The sequence below is a fragment of the Nelumbo nucifera genome, chromosome 1 (assembly GCF_055504915.1).
Source record: "Nelumbo nucifera cultivar China Antique chromosome 1, China Antique-T2T, whole genome shotgun sequence".
Classification (NCBI taxonomy): domain Eukaryota; kingdom Viridiplantae; phylum Streptophyta; class Magnoliopsida; order Proteales; family Nelumbonaceae; genus Nelumbo; species Nelumbo nucifera.
Window position 1 is genome coordinate 181,550,716 of NC_142649.1, and position 24,275 is coordinate 181,574,990.

General features: G+C 43.2%; 1 protein-coding gene and 1 non-coding gene across 2 annotated transcripts; both read left to right on the plus strand.

Moving 5' to 3' along the window:
* Positions 1-594: 594 nt before the first annotated feature.
* On the plus strand, positions 595-3,135 carry LOC104600250 (putative membrane-associated kinase regulator 2). The gene is made up of 2 exons (XM_010263103.3): positions 595-2,599; positions 2,715-3,135. The coding sequence occupies exons 1-2, from the start codon at positions 1,348-1,350 to the stop codon at positions 2,831-2,833; spliced, it is 1,371 nt and encodes a 456-aa protein (XP_010261405.1). The 5' UTR covers positions 595-1,347; the 3' UTR covers positions 2,834-3,135.
* An 8,611-nt stretch (positions 3,136-11,746) lies between these two features.
* Positions 11,747-11,853, plus strand: LOC148804218 (small nucleolar RNA R71). Its single transcript, XR_016081708.1, has one exon. It is a non-coding gene; the product is annotated as a small nucleolar RNA R71 (small nucleolar RNA).
* The last annotated feature ends 12,422 nt before the right edge of the window (positions 11,854-24,275 follow it).

Consider the following 24,275-nt stretch of genomic DNA (forward strand, 5'->3'; position numbering starts at 1 on the left):
GGCCCTGATTTATATACGTGCCTATCATTGGGAGAAGCTTCATTTTAGCATTTTCCCCAATGGGTAAGTATTTATTCACTGTGTTTTGCTGATGTGGTGTTTAATGACACCTAAGTGTCAATAAATGGGTTCATTATTGATTTTTTAGGTTTTTAAAAACTTTTAGCAAATAAAATCCCACCATTCCAAACACACAAGTGTTTATAAATATTTGGTGCAGACATGCTTATTTTGAATAGATAGTATAGCCGTATAGGTGTTTTGAAATTATGTGGGCTTTTTTTCCCCAAAATCACATGATATAAGTGATTATTGATATGGTCTCATACACTAGGTGTACAATAAATGCTAAAAGATAATCACTTCCAAACGGGTGTTAATTTATAAAAGTTATAAGTTAAACATGATACAAAGATTGCTGTGATGTTAAAAAAAAAATTGAAGTGGTGAAATGATGTAAAGAAAAAAGAGGTAAGATACCCACAAGGTCAAATCTTTTGAGAGAGATCCCACTTTCCAGCTCTGCACGTGCGCCACGTGCGATAAAGAAGCCATGCTTTAAAAGGGGCTTAAGTTTGTAGCTTGTAAGTTGCAACGAAAGCAGCAGCAATAGCATTAGGATGTGGATACATCATACATATGGGTTCCTTTTCTCGGTTTTGAAAATTGAAAGCAAAAGGGAAGACCAAATGGAAATGTGGAATGGCACTGTTATCACCCACACCCAGAAGTCCAGAACCAGAAGGCTCCGGCCTCCGAGGCTGGCGGGTGGCTTTACTGCTTTAGGCTTTAGTGAGAGACTTTACAAAGTTGCTCTTTACCGTTTTTACATAAAAAGGCTTTATCGCTTTGCTTTCTTGAAGCTTCCTCTGCTCTTTTCGGAAGTTTCGCTTCTCCTAAAGTCCTCAACCTCAACCACCGCTCCTCTCCTCTGCTTTTTTATACGCAAATATACTAACTGGTTTATCAGGTACCGTAAAACCTACATACGTACTACTCCAGCCTTCTCTCTCCCCCATCCACATCTCTCTCCCTCATCCTATATATTCCTTCTGAGGCTCTGACTCGCGAAGAATGCCCTCACATGACCGGCCTGCAACCACGTATACGACTCCATAAAAATATAGCGACGAAACAACAAAAATAAAAGCAGCACCCTCTCTCTCTCTCTCTCCTGTTAAAAGCTTGCGCTCTCTGCTCCCCTGTCACACCATTTTCAGTACTGCCAGCGCCATTAAACAGAACTCTTTTTCCCCTCTTCTCCTTTTTACCAATTCTTTCTCAAGCCCTAAAACCCAACCAAACCCTCCAGTCATTACCTCTCTTTTTGCTCTGGCTCTCCCAACCATGGAAGCTTTCAGCCTGCTCAAGTACTGGAGAGGTGGAGGTGGTGGTGGCTTGGCAAACAGCGGAGCCCCCGCCTCTGCTAATGTACGCGCGCCTGCGGCCGTTACTACTATTGACACCACCGTACGACAGGAAACCGACGAAGGCGATGACGACGAAGGGCCCTTCTTTGACTTGGAATTTACGGTGCCTGATGACGACGATGGGGAAGGCGGCGGAGATGACCGCGACAACCACGACGAAGATGACAGCAATAACGGAGATGGCGACGAAGATGACAGTGACTCGGCAGCAACCGATGGAGAGAGGGAGTTCAATTTCACGGTATCTTCTGCCTCCAGCGACGATCGAACGGACCCGAATCTCTCCTTGTCACCCTCTGATGATCTCTTCTTCAAAGGAAAGCTCGTGCCGCTCGAGTCCTCCTCTATCGTCTTCAATCCTTCTGAGCCAAACTCCAAACATCAGTTCCCTGTCTCGTTGCTGAAATCTGCTACCAAGTTCCGCGTCTTCATGTTAGGCTTTAAGAAACCAAAATCCACGACGGCAGCAGAGAAGGCGGACACAAATGGTGCCGCTGCGACTTCCCCGAAGAAACATCAACAGCCGCAACAGAAGCAGCAGCAGGATAATCATCATCATCATCATCATCATCACGGCAAACTTTTTACTGTGAAATTCAAGGTCGAAGAAGTCCCGATTGTCTCTCTCTTCACTAGAGACAACAGTTCCAGAAACTCTAGTAATAAGCAACAGAAACAGAATGGGGACGAGACAGTCACGGTCACGGATGATAAGCGGTTTTCGAAGGATGTAGTGCATAAGTATCTTAAGATGATCAAGCCATTATATATCAGGGCTTCGAGGAGGTACGGGGAGAAGATGAGGTTCCCTGGACATCAGAGTTTGGGATTGGGAAAGGCGGCATCGCCACCGGCGGCAGCTGCCGCGACGACGGAAACACTGGCATCCTCTCCCACAAAAACGAAGAGCAACCTTGGGGGAGAAGCAGGGGACAACGATGCACCTACGAGTAATGTCAAGCTCCTGAACCATAAGCAAGGGAATCTACCGGCGGGATTGCGAGTGGTTTGTAAACATCTAGGCAAGAGCCGGTCGGCATCTTCTGCGGTGGCAGCGGTGCAGCCGGTGGGTTTTCAGGCAAGAAGACGCGATGATTCACTGCTGCAGCAGCAGGACGGGATCCAGAGCGCCATTCTTCACTGCAAGAGGTCGTTTAATGCTTCCATAGGTATAGATCTGGTCTCACTATAATTTCCTTATTTCAGATTTACCATAGAACACGTTTCAACTGTTCTGTCTGTAGTTCAAGTCTGTTAATTCAATTCTGATATTCTCTTCCCCAGATTCAGAGACTTCTCTTCTGTCGCGGTGTGCGAGTGATCCTTCTCACGAAATGTCTATTTGTTCGTCGAGAAATTCTTCCGAGGGTGGAAATGACGATCGGAGGCGAAGCCCCGCTTAACATCTTAGGTCGAGAAAGAGAGAGGCGGGAAGTTGTCTAGGCTCTGTTTTCTTTCTTTCTTTTTTTTTGTTTAAAAATTTTGTAAAAAAAAGGAAAATGAATTATTAATGAGCGATGGTTGTTTTGATGGAGTAGGTGGAGATGTAGGTCAGTCACAGTAGCCACTACTCACCACTTCACCAGTTTCTTCAACTTCATGTAAATAAGCCATCTGTCTGTGAAGATAATTATTTCTTCTGATCTGTGCAAGCAGAGGCAGAGAGAGTAGTAGTATTCGAACCAGATGAGATCTTAATTCTTAACGCCTAAGATTTTAAACAGAAAAGTAGAATTATGTATTAATAATAAATCCACTAAAGCAATCTGCAATATTTTCTTTTTAGTTTTTCCCGCTCTGCGAATCAACGGTAGGACAAAATGCTGTCTTATGCGGTCAGCGAAGAGAGAAAGTAGAGACAAAGATGGGAACAGTGAAAAGCTTTGAAATTCATACTTCATTGATGGAAAGAGAGAAGAAAAGGAAACACATTAAAGTAAGGGGGTTACTGGTTAGTGGCGAGTGACCATTCTTTTTCTTTAATCTTTGTCTTATTACTACCTTGGTTGTCGTGAAGTTACAGATGTTGACGCTTACCATCTCTTTCTCTCTCATCTTGACGTGAAAGTACGTCGGAGATGCAATTTGTCTCCCTCTTATTTGTCTAACTAGGAGGATACCGGTATTAAGTATTGAGTTACGGGTTAAAACTTGTTAGAAATGTATACTACCGGTGGCGGTGAACATACGATTGAGAATGGCCCCATTTCTGATCAACGTGGGTCGCAAACTTGGAGAACCGGTGGGAATGGATCTCATGGTCTGGAGAAAGTGGGCCATGCTACAGTAAAATGACAGTAACTAACCGTTTGATTCCGCTCACGAAGAGCATCATCAGAGAGAGAGAGAGAGAGAGAGATTGGATGAAAGATAAATTTAATTAGGGGTAGAAATGTGATTTAAATGTAGGGGGATTTTACAGTTTACATGGGGAGAGAGGACAAGGGGAGATGGGAATGGGATGCTCAGATGCTGGTGTGGTGTGTGCAACTCTGTTGTAATTTGGAACGGAGAAAGAGGATAGGGCAACTGGGCAAGGTTCAAGGTTGGTTTGTACTTTGTACTTGGTAGAGTAGAAAGTCGAAACACACCGTTCCAGCTTTCATCTCTGCAATTGAAATAAATAAATGAATTTGTGTTGCGTGGGCATCGATAAATGTAAGTTAATTGGAACATTGTCCAGTGCCCAGCATCGGTTCGTCCGCCGTGGAGAGTGGAACCGGAGAGGAAATCCTTGCAAGGTGCAGCCATTGTTTTAAGTTGTTCTCGAGCTACGGGAAATTTACTTTTGTTTAGAACTACTGAATTGTGGTGAGGTGAGGTGTAGGTGTTGGGGGTTGACGTCTGTGATTAAGCAAAAGATGAACATGGCGACACCGGGTCATTCAAAGCCATCAAATCAAACTTCACAAGAAGACTGGGTCTGGGTCACTACTAACACAACAAAAAACACTGTGTAGTGTGCTCTGTACTAGCCATCAGTTGCTTGCCAAATTTTAATCTGTCATTAAAAACGTGAGAAAGAAGCAAAACACCCACATGCTGGTAACAATAATATTACAATTACAAAGTTGAGAAGGCAAAATCTTGATAAGTTTGGCTTGACCCCCATTTAATTAATTAATTAATTAATGTCCCGACTGAATTGAAAATTTGGTTCTGGATGAGCAATTTGTCAAGGTTGGGGCCAACCAAATACTTAAGCAATATCGCGTGACCCCACATGTCCCGTTTACATTTTTGTAACCAACAACCCACCCAACAGGTCTAAGGTTTGATTTCAACGATGTTCGTCAGCTTGCAATAACTCCCATCTGACACCAATCCATTGATTATAGTCTACAAGGGACTGGGAGTGGGGACCCACCCTTAATCCCTTGCCTTGCGTCGGAGGTCATGGAGATGGTCTATGGGAGTTACCACTTACCAGCTAAGCTATAATCTATCCCCTTTTTTCTTCTTTTATTTATTTTTTTTTCCCTTTTAAAGCAGCGCACGTCAGGTTTGAGACAATCAAGGCCATCCACTGGATGGACCATCCCACAATTTCGTCGGAGATTGATCACTCAATCTAAACCATCCAATCATATGATGCTGATGGTCATATAATCATCACCCATTTAGGCATTTACCTCTGCCCCCGACTCTCCACGTGGCAGCTAATAGTACGCTGCTGAGGATTGAATATTGTCTAGACAACTAGACCTCGAGAAAACTGCAATGGTTAAACAAAAGCGAAAAAAGATTTCTTTTCTTCACATTGTTTTTTTTTTTTTTTTTTTTGTTTAATAAAAAAATTATCCTAACACTCTTTAGTATTGATATTGATATTGACTATTGAAATTGTTATATTAAATTAAGGAAAAAGAATGCAAGGTCCAAACATGTCGTTATCCAGTTATGCCAAATGTTGTGAGTTAACGGACAAATACACAAGTGAAAAGTCTATGTATGACTGCTTTCTATGACGTTGGGACTGGAGAAATAGATAAATAAAAAGAAAAAAGAGAACAACAAATTAAAAAAGGAGAAATGGGGTTCATGCACTGTTGTACACTGTGCACATGACATGAGAATATGAGATGAGAGCGTTTTTCTGGGGGTGGGGACCAGGGAAGAAGGGAAGAAGCTAGGGATGGGATGAATGCATGCATGCATTAGGAGAATGGTGACACCATATACAGATGTCTCCGACATCACATCTCCTTCCGAGGACCGTAGATTTTCCCTGTTTCCGGTGTTGATCATGTCTCATTTCCATGCCCTCTACCCTCTATTATGTAAATTCGGGTGAGTAAAGACTAAAGAATATGTTGTATTACAGTCAACTCCATTCAGGTCGTCCATCATTGACTTTGGGAGTCCACAATGACTCCACATCTCACATCTGAGATTGCGATTAATATTTAAAATTGAAATCCTGCTGTAATTGGTTTTTTTCTTTTCCAAGAAGAAGAAGAAGAGGTGGATCATTAAAGTTGGATCGGGCGACATTTTAAGTCCAGTCCAAATGAGCCTAGCTATGTTGGGTTGGGCCATTTCACGGATCACAAATGACAGTTCACAGTTGTACTCACTCCCATTTAATGTAATCACGTGGGCTGCTACGATCTAATCTAACTCTTTACTTAACTTTGTGAGTAGTAGAATAAATAATGTGAAAGCCACAAGTTCTACTTCCACTACATGACCCTCTCATTCACTAAAATGAAAATCAGAATCAAGCTAGTGTTAATTTTGACTTGTATGTTTGTTTAACTCTGTTGATATATTTCTAATGTTACGCAACGCACACATGTGCCCCACGAGTTGATTTGGGTAATGGGTACATGTGAACGGCCTAATCCCGATTATCATAGCATAGGGTCCTAGAATCAGACCTAGAAGCTAGAACCGACCCACTGGGGCAAGGGGGTTGGACCGTTTTGGGTGTATGCACGTATGACACCACATCCTTTCAAATCTGTGACAAGTGAAGGGTGCAATTGAAGTTACGAGCACTCAGTTCGGGCCTTTTGTTCAGTTTCATTCAAAACTTAACAAAGCCCAAACTCAAATTCATCCAAGTGTTACTGTGCACGGGAGGAAACACCTGTCACACAGACTTCATTGAAGTTAGCAATTTTAGCAGATGTGATACTGCCATTTTAAGGGTCGGGAATATAATAATGACAATTTTTAATAGTAAATTATTAAAATATCTCTAAATTTAATATACATCTTTAAAATATCCTTTGAATCTCATATTCCTAAAATCTTAAATATCCTATAATTGCATTTATAAAATACCCTTCAATTTCTAAAATAATCCATATGTGGTGTTTGGTTGCAATGCAAATTTATTTGCAGGTAGTGTAAATAATTTGAATGCTTATTTTGATTTATTTTTGTTTTAAATTTTATCTTATTTTCTTTTACTATAATAAAATAAAATAAAACCTAAAGTAGAATAAAGTAAAATCCAAAATATAATTAAACTGGATTTTGCATTTTTACTCATTTTCAGTCCTATACCTTTGTATTACTGCAAATAAAATTGCACCGCAAGCAAAATCCGCCTAAAATTTAACATATCTTTAAGTGAATTTCTTGGGGCCGGGAAAATTTGGAATTCCCAACATAAATTGCTAATTGCTAGGTAAATACATTGTACATACAGATATATGTTTCCAATGTTACAATTTAAGGTGCAGCCAATATCAATTGTAATAATGGTTCAAAATTGGACTGGATGGTCGGATCTGAAAAATCAGGAACCAATCACTTGATCCATTCTATTTTACCATAGAACTGTTTTTTTTACTAAAAATTGTTGATTCAGTCAATAAAATCGCTGATTGGGGTGATCATACCATTTGAACCGTCCAATAGTTTTTAGTTATTTTTTATTTTTTAATATATTTATTTTTTTTTTGTCAGAACGACCTATTAGAACGATCAAACTGCGAACCAAACCCTTAAACGATTCGTTGTCCGATTCGATTTAAAAACATTGATTGTAACACCCCGTCCCCGCTCAATACATGGACGAGGGATGTCCGACATCATTTGTTGCTTCCGATGAAGGTAGATTTTCTCTGTTTCCGGTTCCATTCATTCTCACTGCGTGTAAAAGTTTTCTGTGTTTTTCTTTTACCGGTTTGAGTCCAACACACACTAGCATACCATGAGGATTGACGATTGAGGAGGCGCATTTTAACGATTATTATGTTAGGTGAAGCGAATAGTGATGTGATTTTTGTGTTTAATGATGAGATGTAGGTTTTGTATTTAATTGACTTGGGAGTTTCATTTTGGTGGCACTGGATTCAATACAGCTGTCTGTATCTGCATCTGCATGTGCAATTTCATTATCTCTGTCTCAAGAAAATTGAAAAAAGGAATAAGTCGGTGAGAGTTTTGTTGAAATTGGAGGGTGGAATGTTGCTTGAGGCAAGGTTGTTGGGACCCAAAAGGAAAGGGGTTAAGGGTCCCATGTGCTTTTCTTGTCCCTCTCTATTCAGTATTCACAGGGCAGGTTATAACTCCAAAACAATGGGATCTGTAATCTGTTTCACTTACCATCCACTTGTATTTATGTTCATGGGAATGGGCCACCTGTCACACATTGAATGGAAATACATCGTATCTTAACATGTTTTTTTGCTGGCAACAGATTTTATATCCAAAAGGTTTAAAAAATCGTTATGTATCGGCTCGTATCGGGCCCTTTCCGATACGTCTCTATAAAGGTTGTATCGGGTCAAGGCCTGGTTCAGAGGACAATCGGGACTTAAACCGGCCCCTCTAAATCAAAATTAGAAAAAAAAAAAGTGGAATTAAAAAAATGAGGCCGATTATCGGCCAGTATCAATACTTTGAACCTCTGGCATAAGTGCAGCACTTCTATACTCATTTTACATGTACATTGCCATGATACCTGACGTAGGGTGATTTGGCCCGATCTAATAATAGAGGGACACGTGGACACGACCTAACTAACAGAACGATAGATCATCCCGACGTGCCCAAGTTTGTGATGAACCAAGCTCGGATAAGTGAATCCACCTCGGGACAAGTTCACTTCGGGGCATGATTTCATTAAGATCACTTCGGCGTTCGTAACAGGTCGGACCCAGGGGGCATCAGTTCGGAAAATATTGACCGGCCTCCACATGCTGACCCCGAAGATCTCGTCACTAGATTCCACGTTTCACGGGATCACGCCTCGTAACAGCTGGCCTTATCTCCTCCGACTGATTTGGACGACAGCGATATGTCTTATCGGCTAGCGACGTTATCTCCTATTAATTCGGTAACGGGCCTCATCACGGCAAGAATCCCGGAACCACTCCAAAAAACCCGCGAGGACTCTAGTATATAGACCCCAACCCTTTGGGGGCAAAGGTACGCGTAATCACTACTCACTAGATTTCTAGCTTTCTAAATTACCTCCAGCTTGCAAGTTACTGACTTAAGCATCGAAGCGACCTCGCCGGGTAAGCATCCCCGGGTTCTCTGATTCTCTCTCTGTGCAGATCCGTCTAGTCCGTCGTCTACTGGAAGCCGAGTTATCTCTAGCTAGGAGCAACTAGATTGCGCAGCATCATTTGGCGTCGTCTGTGGGAAACGCTTCGAAAAGCCTTTTTCCACCAAGCATCTTTAATTCATCTTCAATGGCATCTTCCAGCAATGCCAGACAAAACGCTGACATGAACACCTCCGGGGGACAACCTTAGGTCCCGACTATCTGTATCGGACAGTTCACCGTGCCTCTCTCTGCAGACGAGATCCCCACTCTAAATGTGCCTTAAGTTCTTGCTCCGGTGAATGCCCCACTCCCTCTGACGGTGGGTGAAACTTTTTCCGAACCTTCTATTATCCCATCGGCGGTCGGACAGAATCAATTGGACGACCTGGTACACTGCATGCGGGCCATGCAAGCCCAAATGCAACAGGTCCAGCAGTTCCAACTATATCAACAGCAAGTCCTACACCATGTTTATCAGCAATAGTTTCCCCCACTGCCGCAGAATGAGCAGAATCAGCATCCGGTTCCACCTCGGCATCCGACCACACAGCAAACCAAGCCTCGTCGCCAGAACGAGCGCCCTCCTCGTCGGGGAGAGACCTCCCAAGTCCAGAACCCTCTCGGGAGCCAGGTCTCATCCCGCGGTAAGAGGGAGAGACAGGTTACTCCTCCCAGCTCACAGCAAGTGAACAGGTCGGGAGATACCCAGCCTGCCAGGGCCATATCACCTCGGCTCTCCCAGTTCGAAGTTCCGCTCGCAGAGAACCGATTTGCAACTTCCGATGCTTTCCCCTTCCATCCATCATGGGTGGGTTCAGCCTTCTTTGTGGTTGACAGGAAGGTTTTCCTTGCTATTCAAGTAAGATGCGATGCATGCATGTTGACGGGCTGCTTCCTTTGATATCCGCAATCGTCCAACCAATATCTACCTTCTGCTCCGTAAGAACCTGCACAAGCTTCTCTTCTTGTGGTGCGCTAAGGCTACTAGAGATGATCACCGGTAATGTCTCTCCGTCTCCAAGGAATACGTGCTTGAGGTGATTAGGGAGAGGCTTCAATTCTGGAACGGGGGCCTGCAAAACTGGGGGTAAAAGTCTCCTGTCAGAATTCGGCAACGTAATTTTAGGAGCATTACCTGACTGTGGTAACTCTGGAGAATTATCCAATGCTGCAACAGTTTCCTGTAAATCAACATTCAGAATTGGCTCCTCTTTCTCAAGATGCTTGCTAATGGAGACTTCTAATCCATCATTCCCTTTGAGTTTAAAGACCTCCTGTGCCAAAGAGTCAATCGCATCAATAGAACAAATAGGATCATCATCAGTAGGATATTTCATGGCATCATAAATATTAAACTTAACAATTTTACCATCAAATTCCATGGTGAGTGTGCCACTATAAACATCTATCTTAGTCTTGGATGTTTTTAAAAATGGTCTCCTTATCAGAATAGGAGTGGTTTGATCACCATTATCCATATCAGGCACATAAAAATCAGTAGGAAAACCAAATCATTTACTTTTACAAGAACATCCCCAACTACACCCTTAGGATAGGCATTAGAATATGGAATGACTTTAATAGAAGCTCCTAAGTCTAGCATGGCCTTCTCAATTCTAGTGTTACCTATCATGCAGGGGATAGTGAACATACTTGGATCTTCGCACTTTGTAGGGAGTTTTTCAATGACTGCAGAAACATTCTCCCCTACTCTCACCTTTTCACATCCTTTTAGTTTTTGTTTCCTCTTATGTGTACACAATTCTTTCAGGAATTTAGCATATTGAGGTACTTGTTTAAGAGCATTAAAAAAGGGGGAATTTGCCTTGCATCTACGGAAAGTTTTATAAAATTCTTTGAACTGCTCATCTTTCCTCGTTCCTACTAAAGCATTAGGAAAATGAGGTACCAGTTTATAATTAGAAAGGGGAGGAAACTTACGCTTAGGTACTTCATCGTCACGGGAACGATGTCTTTCTCCTTTCCTTGATTCGACACTGCGGGGGCTGCTCTTGCTAGAGTCTCAAACTCTTTACCACTTCTCAAAACGATGGCACTTACATTTTCTTTCGGATTCACAACCGTTTGAGAGGGTAATTTCCCCGAACTTTGTGCCTCTAACCAACTAATTGTCATCGCCATTTGGCCCATTTGATTGTCCAAACGTTGGATACTGACCCGTGTCTCTTGCTGAAATTGTTTCATCTCCTGTTGAAATAACAAAATGTTAGTGGCAAGAGATTTAACAATATCTTCTAAAGACATACCTGAATTAGAAGTTTGGCCTGGCTGTTGTCTTGGAGGGTATGGCTGATATTATTGGAAAGTCGGGTGATTTTGCGGGTTTCCATAGCTAAGATTGGGGTGATCCCTCCATTTCGGATTATACATAATCGAATAGGGATCATATTTCTTTTGCAGTTGCCCTAGAAAACCACCTGCCGCATTTACTTGCTCGACGGTTTCCTCTTGAAGAGTTGGGCACATATCAGTTGGATGCCCTACTGTCGAACATATCCCACAAGCCTTCACCGTTTGCATGTTACCTACAGCCATTTGATGGACAAGAGAGGTCAGACTTGTAGTTTGTTGTTCTAGGGAAGAGATATTTACCTCGTTAGCATGCTTTGCTGGAGGGTTGAGCCTATAGCCGAGCTGTTGGGAGTTGGCCGCCATATTAACAATCAGAATTCTCGCGGCCTTGGGGGTTTTATCCACTAAAGCCCCTCCACTAGCAGCATCGATCGTGCTCCTATCAGTAGGTTGAAGTCCCTTATAAAAATATTGAATAAGTAGTTGTTCGCTGATTTGATGATGGGGACAGCTTGCACATAACCTCTTAAAGCGTTCCCAATATTCATGTAGGGACTCCCCGTTGTATTGCCTTATTCCATAGATTTCTTTTCTGATATTGGCCGCCCTTGAAGCTGGGAAGTACTTTTCTAGGAAGAGCCTCTTCATCTCGTTCCATGTGGTAACACTCCCGGAGGGTAGATAATAGAGCCAATCCTTAGCCGAATCCTTCAGAGAAAACGGGAATGCTCTCAGTTTGATTTGCTCTTCAGTTACCCCCATGGGTTTCATGCTTGTGCATACCACATGCAGCTCCTTCAAGTGCTTGTGAGGGTCCTCACCTGCAAGACCATGAAAAATGGGTAAGAGATGTATCAATCCAGATTTCAATTCAAAGTTAACATCAGCATCTAAAGTAGGAAAAGTTATGCATAAGGGTTGCTGGTTTAAATCCGGTGCAGCTCGCTCTTTCAGGGTTTGATTTCCTGCCATGATGTCCTCTTCTCTCAAATCAGATCCGCTAACAAATAGAGAATCAAAGGCTGGATCGTTCTCCTCGGAATGACTCTGAGCTTCCCTCCTTAACCTGCGCAATGTCCCTTCTATTTCTGGATCAAACTGCAATTCACCTTGCTTAGAGAATCGAGTTACAGGCATAAATCAAGGAAACCCTAATAAACCCTAAACGACATACCATAAAACAAATAAAAATAAATAAATAAAAAAAAATCTAGAACGATTAAATAAATAAATAAATGAATAAAACATAAAATAATCTATGTTAAAACACAAACAATCAAAATGATCTATAGAAAAAAAAGAATTTTTTTTTTCGAAAATTTCAAGAACTAAACAATGATCACGAGAAGCACAAAACTGATTAGAAAAACTCCCCGGTAACGATGCCAAAATTTGGCGTGCTGTCGTAGGCACCCAAAAATAAGCCTCTACTCGTAAAGATGGAATGTAGTAGTGCGAGTAGGGCGTTACCACAGAGAGTATCTAACCCAAATTATGTGCTACGTGAAACAAAGATGGAGGGGGTGTATGTAACGAAAATCAGATTTAAAATAAGGAAAATCAGAATTAAAGAAAGAACGAAATTTAAATGAGAATTTAGGCAACTTCGAGTGCTGAAATTAATCAAAGAACAATTCTTGGTCTAGGATAACATCCACCATCAGAATTACACTACTGCTCATCGATGCAAAGATAAATCAATTCAGACTTTGAATATTCATCGTAGGAATTAATTTCCTGCATCTTCCTATTATCAGTTAATCGGAAAACAAGTGATCCTCTTAACCCTTACTACTAAACAACCCCTAAACAAGCGTTAAAGATTTAATCCAGCAATAGCATTAAACATTAGGGATCGATGAAGCTAAACAACACAAGCACAAGCAGTTGCATTTAATTTAGTCGACTGTCCTTCCTAGGATCTAACAATTTCTGACGCAGCAAATCATTAAACCCAAGTTGCTTCGCAGATCAGAGGGATCAAACAATTACGTATTTGATATCTAATCTAGCAATAGATTGTAATGAATAATAAACTAGTAGGCCTTCCTAGCAATCAAACGAAACAATCATAGATATAAACATAGAAGAACATTTGATATCCAAAGCATGAATTAAACAATAAAAACCAAATTAGATCTCACAGTTTGGTGGAATTCTGAGGCTTCTGCTTCCTTTGACCAAGTACAAGAGCTTAGCCATGCATGGTCATGGTGCAAGCTCCAAGAAAATCAGAGAACGAAGAAGAGAGGAGAAGAGAGAAGAAGAAGTGAGGTTCGGCCTCCAAATCTGCTTCTTTCTCCCTTGCTTGCTGAGTTCTTCTCCCCCAAGTTGACTGGTCCTTTGGGTGCTAGTCCACCCCCTTTATATAGACTCAGGAGGGAGTTGTCTCCTGCTCCTCTAAGGAGTTCTTTCTTCATTGGGAGTTTAGTTCTCTAGTAGATAATGCCTAGATTAGATCTAATCTACTCCTATCTCCTAACTGGTAATATTAATCTCTTTTATCCTTCTAGAAATACAATAGAAAATTGAATCTGATAGGACTCTTTGATGTTTCTTATTCTTACATTCCTATTGAGCTTCTTCAACGAATTGGGCTGCTGCAAGGCTTCTCTGCAAATTGGGCTTCTGCTGCGAACTGGGCTTCTCTACGAATTGTCTTAGACTTTGGGCTCGATTTGGACATCGATTCATTTCGAATATATCAAAACTCAAAACATGAAAGTTGTAGAGTGTTTCCTTATCTTTCCAATTCATCATGAATCATCTCAATCGGAGTCTGGATGGGAGAGTTATGCCTAGATTACTGCACAGTGCCGAAACTATGCAAAATTATCTGATTAGCCTTATTTTTCACCCTACACCTTCTTTCGTGCCCTAAATCAAAATATGAGAATTATGAGTGCATTTGGGCACAAAATAAATATAAAAGACTAAATATTAAAGGAGAAAAATATGATATTTTTCGTTCTCATCAGCCCCTCTGTTTACAGCAGCTGCCGCCAACAGTCCGAGCAACTCCCTACAAGAATCGTGCTTGATAATACCGAGGCCAATAGCATTAATGCGGAGCCGGTGAAGAAACAACAGAAGCGGCGTCACAAGGCTCGCCGAGATGTAGTCCAAAGCTAGCCTGACCAGCGTAAAGGAAAGGAAGAGGCAAGCTCGGGAACGATGAGGACTACCCCACTCCTCTTTCTACCATCTCCTCTATCCCCCGAGCTCCTGGCCGTTCCAATGCCCAAGGACTTCAAAGTACCTCCCCTGGACAAGTACGACGGGTCATTCGACCCGAATGACCACGTAGACTCATTTCAATCACAGATGCACCTAGCCGGGGCCGATGGACCCTGCATGTGTGTGGCTTTCTCCACAACCTTTAAAGGAGTAGCTTGCACATGGTATAGAAACCTAGCACCCGGGACAATCAAGAGTTGGGCACAGTTTGTGCAGATTTTTACCTCGCACTTCATTACAAGCAAGAGGTGCCCGAGGTCCTAGGAAAGCCTACTCGGCATAGTCCAGAGGGAGGGAGAATCTATCTAGAGCTACATAAAGAGGTTCAACGACGCATGCCTACAAATCCCCGATCTAGATCCCGCCGTGAGACTCACAACGGCCAAAAGTGGCATCACACATAAGGAATTTAAGTGGTACGTGGTTTCCAACAAACCCAAAGATGTTACTGAGTTCCTCAAGCTTGCCGAGTAGTTCATCGGAACAGAAGAAGAGATGAACCCGAAAAGCGAGAGTGCACCAGAGAAGCGGAAAAGAGAAGGTGAGACCTCAACTAACGGGGACAACAAGTGGAAGAAGGATGAACCATCTCGAGGAGGAAGTAAACCGGATCAGCCTTTCCGAGCTCCTCCTACGGAAAGAATAAACTACACGCCCTTGAACGCGAAGCAAGCAGAAATCCTTATGGCAATCAAGGATGCTTCTTACGTGAAGTGGCCACCTTGGATAAGAGGTGATCCGTACACCAGAAATAGGAATGTGTACTGCCACTTCCACAGAGATCACAGTCATAGCACCGAAAATTGTAAGAACCTCCGCAACGAGATAGAAGAGCTCATCCGTCGTGGATATCTGAAAAACTTTGTATCAAATGAAAATAAAAGTCAAACAGGTCAGCAGGGGGAGCAAGGTAGAGATGCTCCCGAATCCAGCAACAGGAAGAACGAGCAGCCATAGAGACAGCTGTCTGAAGAGAGGCCGGTTCGAGGAGTAATTCACATGATCACCGGCAGATCGATTGTCGTAGGCTGCACCTCAGCCACAGTGAAGACATCAGCTCATGAGATGGAAAGAGAACAACAGAATCCTTCGAAGCGACCAAGGTTAGAAGAGCCTATTTTCTTCACCAAAGATGATGCGCGCGGAGTCCAGTACCCCCATGATGACGTGCTCATCATAAAGATAAGAATCAATGATTTCGAGGTGAAGTGCGCCCTGGTCGACTCAAGCAGCTCGATGGACATACTATTCAAGGATGCATTCGACAAGCTGCAGCTCCAAGAGAGCGATATCAAGCCCGTGAACACTCCCTTGATAGGCTTCAGCGGAGAGGAAGTCAGGCTCCTAGGAAGAGTTACAGTACCTGTAGAGGTCAGTATGTGGCCTAGCATTGCGAGGTTCGACCACACTTTCCTACTGGTCGCAACTCCCTCCCCGGTACAAAGACTTGTAAACCGATTGTTTGAGCTGCTGATCAGCAAAAAAGTAGAGTGTTATGTAGATGACATGGTCGTCAAAACTCAGTTTTCAAATGACTTAATAAAAGATTTACATTGTGTTTTCAAAAATTTGCGTAAGTTTAATATGAAATTAAACCCTAACAAGTGCGTCTTCGGTGTCACCTCGGGTAAATTCCTAGGTTACATCGTTAACCGGCGTGGCATCAAAGCCAATCTCGACAAAATTAAGGCCATCCTAAATATGAGACTGCCCCGTAAATTGAAGAAGGTTAAGAGGTTGAACGGCCATATAGCCGCTCTGAGCTGCTTCATGTCTAAGTCGGTAGATCGCTGCCTGTCTTTCTTCAAGGTGATCAAAAAGAGCAAAGACTTTGAGTGGACCGAAGAGTGTCAGCTCGCCTTCGACGAGCTCAAAAAATACCTGACCAGTATCCCGGCTCTAACCCAACCCGAGGAGGGAGATATTTTGAAGCTGTACCTCTTCGCGAGCGACGAGGTGGTTAGCTTGGTACTGATAAAAGAAGTAGATCAGGTACAACGACCCATCTACTACGTTAGTAAAGTTTTGTAGGATGTAGAGACGAGATATCCAAAGATCGAAAAGCTGGCGTACGCGCTAGTCACCGCAGCTCGGAAGCTTCGACCATACTTCCAAGCTCATACCGTCATCGTCCTCACCAACAGACCACTAAGGCAAGTCTTACTCAAGCCCAAGGTCTTTGGTAGATTGACGAAGTGGGCCATTGAACTCAATGAGTACGACATCCAGTACGAGCCTCAGACAATAATCAAGGCCCAAGCCTTGGCTGACTTCATCGTGGAATGTACCTTCAACACTGCAGTTCTTGAACTGATTGAGCCTGAGCACAGAGGAGAAGCTTCAACTAGTGCGGCACCTCTCCTGGTCTGAACAACGCCAACCTAGGAGGAGGAGCCCTAGATCCTCCATGTGGACGGCTTGTCAAATCCGCAAGGTAGCGGAGATGGTATCATTTTGTACAGGCCAAGTGGGGTGAAGCTGGAGTATGCACTTCGCTTCGAGTTCATCGCGTCCAACAATGAGGCGGAGTACGAGGCATTGATAGCCGGGCTTGCCCTAGCAAGCAAAGTAAGAGCCAAGCACATCGTTATCTACAGCGACTCCCAGCTCATGGTCAACCAGGTCACCGAAGAGTATGAAGCTCGCGAGTCAACCATGATCGCCTACTTAGCCAAAGTTAGAGAGGCCGTGCATAATTTCCATTTGCCCAGAAAGCACTCCGACAGGGTTACTACTGGCCAACAATGAAGGAAGATGCACTGGAACTCGTCAAAAGATGCAACAAGTGTCAGAGGCACGCCAACGTCCACCACCAGCCTACTGTTGACCTGAAGTATCTCACTAGCCCATGGCCCTTCGCGCAGTGGGGAATCGACATCCATGGACAATTCCCACCAGCGACAGGACAGAGGAGATTCTTAGTGGTAGCAGTGGACTACTTCACAAAGTGGGTGGAGGCCGAACCTCTGGTGACGATCACAGCACGAAGCATCCAAAACTTCTTCTGGAGGACCACTGTGTGCCGCTTCGGAATACCCCGAGTGCTTATCTCCGATAGCGGCAAACAATTTGAAGACATCAAGTTTCAGAATTGGTGCTGTCAAATGGGGATAAAGCAGAATTTCACCTCGGTGGCACACCCCCAGTTAAATGGTCAAGCTGAAGTTACGAACAAGGTCATCCTCCGTGGACTGAAAGCATGCCTAGCCCGAGCTAAAGGGCTATGGGTAGACGAGCTGCCCAGTGTACTGTGGGCTTATCGAACCACTGTGAAGACTGCCACGGGTGAAACCCCCTTCAACCTCACCTACGGCACGGAGGCAATGATCCCAGCCGAGATCGAGGTGCCCACGCTACACCTGGAGTTATACAACGAAGAGGCAAATGATGACGAGTTACGCACCAACCTCGACCTAGTTGAAGAGGTATGGGACCTCACATACATCCGGACAACAGCATACCAGCAGAGAGTGGCTCGGTACTATTATGCCAAAGTCAAGAAGCGGAACTTCTGCGTTGGAGATCCAGTGCTTCATAAAGTCATGGTGCTTGAGCCCGAGTGAAGCGGGTGCTCGGGGAATGTACGTATGAGCTCGAAACCTTAAAAGGGAAACGGGTGCCTCGAGCATGGAACGTCAGCAATCTAAGGCGGTACTATTTGTAATCGTTTAACTAGAGAGCGGACTGTAAGTCACTCCCAGAAGTCTAAGAACTAAAAGTGCTGAGAGACCTCGGCATTGTTTAAGCCCTAGTTGGCTCTTCGGCATGGGCAGAATCAAGAAGGGTGGACAATAAGTCACCCCCAAAGCCTAAGGGCTAAGGTACCGAATAGTCAGACTCGTCATTATATAAGTTGCCCCCAAAGGCTCGGGATGGGCACCCAAGACCCAGTCGCCTCTTCGGCATGGGCATATAAGTCCTAGTCGCCTCTTCGGCATAGGCAAAATACCTCTAAATGCCCAAGGCATAGACAACTCGGGTGTAAGCCCTACAATGTCTAGCCCACTTCGGCATATAACAATGTCTAGCCCACTTCGGGTATGTACCCTATAACGCTGCTCACCTCGGGGTACATTACATGAAGTTACTCCTACTAGTAGTCTGGGCAGACAGTTCAGAGTAATCTCCACTTAGAAAATTTTTATGGTTGGTTATCCTTACTTATTGTCCAGCTCAATAGCTCGGCAATTCGGGTAACCTATACATTCACTACCTAGAGCAGGGGACACTCACACTTAGAATATTTTTTACGTAAAGATTAATCAAAAGGTATATTTCATTGATAGAACGATTGTAGGTATAGAAGATTTCATTGTGACCCGAGCTCAATGGCTTCGGGGTGTACATCCATGATCCAGAAAGAAACAAAGAGAAGGGAAGACTATCAGGCAAGAGGACTGCCAGCCATGTCCGAGGGGTCCACTACTTCGACCTCGTCATCGCTCTCCTCCTCTGACGAGTCAAGTTCCTCGTTCGCTGCCATTGCCATAGCCACTTCTTGAATTAAGCCCGCCGTTGTGATGGCACTATGGTCGAGATCAGGAAACTTCTGCCAGACTAGATATCTGCATAGTTTGGACCCGGAGCGATAGGAGCTTGAACCGTATTCGACCTGAAGAGCGTGGAATTCCGAGGACTCCTTGAAGTGTTCAACGGACTTAGTTCTCTCTTCTGACCACACCTCCTCGATGGCGGTCTCGAAGATCTGAGTTCACTCTTGGCCTATTGCTTCAAGGTTCTCAATCTCTCGTTGAAACCGTGTCCTCTCCTTGGTCATTTTTGTGATCAGCTCCTCTTCCTTTGCGGCCATCGCAGAAATCTGCTCCTTGTGCTTGGTATTCTCCTCGGTCAACGAGGAGATCTGCCTCTCTTAGTCCAGAATTAGCTGCTTCTAGCACTCAGCTCCCTTCTTTGCCCGAAGTACCTCACCCTGGGCTAAATCCAGCTCGCGATGGAGCTTTCACACGTCCACCTTGGCGTCCCGAGCTTACTTTGACTGGATTATGGACTGGAAAGCTAATGCGTGAAGGGCGGAGTTGACCTATCAAAAGCAAATCAAGGTAAGTACAAAAAAAAGAGGGAAGAGAGAGAGAAGCCGAAGTTAAAATGCTTAACACCATGCAGTGACTAGAAGCTCGTCCCAGAAGCCATCTCGGGAGCATCTCAGTCCATTGCTCCACCACCTTCGGAAAGATAGCACCCCGACTCTTCTGCACCGCGAATACATGGTTCGTAATAGTCTCTTCCCCGTTAGCAAGAGCGAGCTCCGGCTCGGAAGCAGGCCCTTCGGGCACAGATGCATCCTCTGGCTCTTGAGGATGGACTTCCTCCTCGCAGCCCTCCATCGCAACAACTTCGGGGTCTACGGGTTGGGCCTCCTCCCTTGGCGGTTTGGTGGAGATCGGCTCCACGGCCTGGGCCTCAGTTGCTCCAGAAGTCAAAGGCTCGACTTCCCAACGAAGTCTCTTCACAGCCTTTCGCTTCTTCCCCTTTCGGGAGCTCATCAGGAGGCTTCCTGCATCAACCTGGGGCATCGTAGCTGCAAAAAATAGACAGTTAGTCAAAAAGCATAAAGGGTGTTTTAAGCAAAGTATTTGAAAGAAAACCTACCAGGAGGGCTCAAACCAGCTCGCACCAGCGCCTCCTCGGCCAAGAAGCTCTTCATCTTGAGGCCGAGGTCCCTCCAAGAGTTAATCACCGCCTGGTCTCCGCATTCAAGATCACCCCAGGGTCATGGGTAGCCACCCTCCAGTGGGTTGGAAAAGACCACCCTTCCGGGTTACGGACGATGAGGTATCGTCTTTTCCAAGCCAGAACCTTGTTCGGGCAGCCAGACAGGATTTTGAATCCAGGCCTAGGGGAGATGTAATAGCTCTGCCGTACGTCCCCGCGCAGACAGGCTGAGTTTCGCTTGATCGCGTAGATCGAGCTAAAGACATCAAGGGTTAAAGGTCGGTTATAGCGTGGAACAAAGAAATAGTACCAACTATGTTCCGAATAGAGTTCAGATGAAGCTGGTCAATGGTGATGTTGTAAAACTTGACTACTTCTATCAAAAAAGGGTGAAGAGGGAAGCGCAGCCTTGCCGCGAGCTGCTCCTCAAAAACAACGAGTTCGTTATGGTCGTGATCCCAAGGATATTGACCTAATGGAAGACTGAAGACTAAGTTATCAGGAAAACGATAGCGGGATGCTAAGTACGGCAACCTATCTGAAGACAGCTTGGAAGGCCCGAAGTCATCAGGTTTCTGACCTCGAGAAGAAGTCGGGGCCCCTGACTTGGAGGACGGACCCTCTTCCTGGGCTTCGGTTTCCCCGAGCCGAGATGGCCCAACTTCGGGATCAGAGGATCCCTCTGTAGACCGGTGAGGTGAGGCACCCTGCCATGGATTGATTTCCCTGGCAAGAACAACGACGCCCTCCACCTCACTAACGCTATCTACCAATCTATCTATGCTAGAGCTCGACATAATTGGAAACAGGAAAAAGCTAAGAGACTCACCGAAATCAAGGAATGAAGTGGAAAGCGGAAAGAAAACCGAGCTAGAAGACTCCGACGCGACCTCAGAAGAGCTAAATCGCAGAATTTGTGGCGAGGAATGAGTCGCGGACCCTCCTATTTAGAGCCGCTATGTCCGAGAACTAACGGTCGAGATCGAAGCGATCCAACAGCTCCTAAGAAAACCGGCTGCCTGACCCTTGATGGTAAATTTGGTTTAGCGCATTTTTTGACGTCCGCGGAGTTTATAATTCGTCTGATTCTCTCTTTGTGCAGATCCGTCTAGACCGTCGTCTACTAGAAGCTGAGTCATCTCCAACTAAGAGCAGCCAGATTGCGTCGCATCAATACCCAAAGACCTTTGGTCAATCAACCCCCTCATGAGTTTTGATAAAGTATCACTAGGGGTGGAAATGAATAGAGTTTTTTACAAGCTATTCGAATTCGGGTTGTAGACTCAAGCTCGAGCTCATTGAAGTTCAGTTCATGAGGTTTGTTAACTTAATTGAACTAAATACATATATACATACATACGTATGTATACACATAATAATTTTTCTTATATGTATAATATTTTATTTTTGTATGTATGATAATAAATAATTTTTTTTATTTTTATATATGATAGTAAATAACTTTTATATGTATAATTTCTCTTTTTTATAGGAAGCTCATAGTCAAGCTTATGCTGAGCCGAGCTTAAACATATAAGCTTTAGAGCCAAAACGAATTCTAGCTCAAGTCTGTAACAACTTCAATTGAGGTTGAGCCTAACATTTTTGGTGAGCTGAGCTTGGATGGCCAGACATTTGGCTCGGGTTGGCTCGAATCCATCCTAAGTACCTTTGAATTAGTGCAGTTTTATGATACCAGTTATAATTAGGGTTGTTAATGGGCCGATTTTGGGTTAATCAATTTGGATGGATAAGATGGGCCAATAAGACGTATTGAATTCAACTAATCTAGACTTAATGGTCCAATGTATTTATTGGATTGGATTGAACTCTGTCCATCCATAATGATTTATATTGGATTGGGTCATATTTATCCAATATCCAATCCATCGATAGAATATAAGAAAACAGGTGCCAATGGATCAGGGTTGAGTTGGGACCAATCTAAACTAAAATCAATTTAAACAGATTGGACAGTCCAGACATTGAATTGGACTGATCCAAAATGGTCTACAGTTGATCAGATTGGATTGGACTAATCCATCTGTAATAAACTCATATTGGATCAAATCTGGTCTAATTGACATATAAGTTATCCCAATACAGTACTAACAATTATGACTGTACATAATTAGTATTTTTGTTGAGGAAATCACCCGATACAGGGCGGAGCCAAGTAAGAAGGAAGCTGGATAAAAAACGTAATAAAGTGGGTTCAAAACTTGAACTAAGATGTAAAAGATTATTCTTATCCAACTCCTAAAATAAAAAAAATATATATTTATTTTTTCTTTAAAAAAATCTCTAATAAACCCAAACCTTCTGAGGCCTTCTTCCCCAAATCCTACTTCTCCCTATCCCATTTTCTTGTTTAACTTGACCCCAAAATTCCTTGCAATGCCAGCAATGCCGATGCGGACATTATTGGTTTTCGTATCGAAGACCTTTAATCTTAAGTCTTAGGAATAAAGTATGATGCGGAAAAGATATGGTATAGAAAGAGTTTTGACCAATCAAAACCCACCCATTAATTTTGATAAATAACACTTTTTTCGTTACCATATTAATGATTCCAGTTTATTGATTAGTTGTTTTTCGGATATTATATCTTTCCATATCATATTCAAACCATAAGTTTTAGGGAAAATCTATGATGTGAAAAAAATATGGTATAAAAAGAGTTTTGACCAATCAAAATTCACCCATGAATTTTGATAAATAACACTTAAAGACGATAAAAAGTAATGCATTGAGCCCTGAAAGCTAACCGCACGATGCTCAGAAGAATTAAAGCACCGTGTAAGAAATGCCCGTTTGATGTCCATGATAGACTTAGACCAGGCCCAGTCCATCATCGGCCCATTTTTACCTATATTCGTCGTCCTTCATCCTTGACCAACATTGTCCCACTCAGACCGGAGTGGAGTGTCAGGCCAACAATCCCCCCAGATACCCGCAGCCAAAATGGTTTTTACTTGCTGCTTGGTTCAGTCCTTAGAACTTTTAATTAAGTTGGTCAAACTTATCTCAAATACATGCAAAGAAAAATGTGTTTGTACTATTGTATATGTTGTCACTTGTAATTCAGACAAGATAATCTTATCACCTGTAATTTCTATTGTTTTACGCTTTTTTTTTTTTATGCAAAGTAGCTTTAATCTAAGTGAATTCAACAAGCAAAGCAGACGGTTGGACCTTTCGCCCCGTAACCTGGCCATCAGAACTGTTATGTGTCCAGTCCCAGTTAATGATTGGAACATTAAGCAGTTAAGGGGGCATTTTTTTTCGGATTTTGAGAGAAGGGAAAGTTGGTCAATAGGATTTTGGTTTTTATTGACTAAGAATCTCATTTTTTTTTCAGATTTATATGGAAACCAGAGAATGATTATTTTTTTGGATACCACTTACGTGGATAAGTAATACCCATCTCTTAGGTGAATAAATAATAGATTTTTATGGCTAAAATGGTCATTGTCTAAATAAAAGAACATGGGTAAATGTACTTACCGGTTCCGGATAAATAACTTACAGAAAAATGAACAGGGCCTCGAAAACACTTTCCCAGATAACTGCATTTACATGGATAACTTACTTAAAAATGAACAGGGCCTAAGTGTTTAATTTCCTTTTCTATTGTCAAATTTTCATATTCGCCATGATTTCTTTGAATTAATAAACCATTGGATTTAGCTCTGATGAGTCTAATTAACAAACCCATGAAAGCAACGTTGTGGCTAAGCGAGAGAGATAAGAAAGCAAAGTTAATGGCGCCTGTGCGCACTAAGCAAGAAAGATGAGAAAGCTGAACTTCCAGTTAGCAAGTAACCTTGGGTATGATTTTGCCAACGATTTTAGGTTCGTGGGCTTTGGTGAAAGTCGTTTTTAAGTAACTTGAGCTCTATCTTATTTTGAACTTGGGTGGGCCAATCTGTCCAGGTCATCCAGGAAAAACCAATTCGACCCGGCCACCAAATGAGCACAAATCCAGTCCACTCTGCCGATATAAATCAGAATTCTTGAGTCTAGTCTTACATATATGTGTTCACACCAATTTTGTGTTCAACAGTCAAGCATGAAATTCCTGAAAATCTTCTAAAATTTCAAATCGTGAA

Coding starts and splice junctions, on each gene's coding strand:
- LOC104600250 (XM_010263103.3), top strand. CDS start 1,348: ATGGAAGCTTTCAGCCTGCTCAAGTACTGGAGAGGTGGAGGTGGTGGT. Junction 2,600..2,714: donor GTCGTTTAATGCTTCCATAG/GTATAGATCTGG, acceptor TCTCTTCCCCAG/ATTCAGAGACTTCTCTTCTG.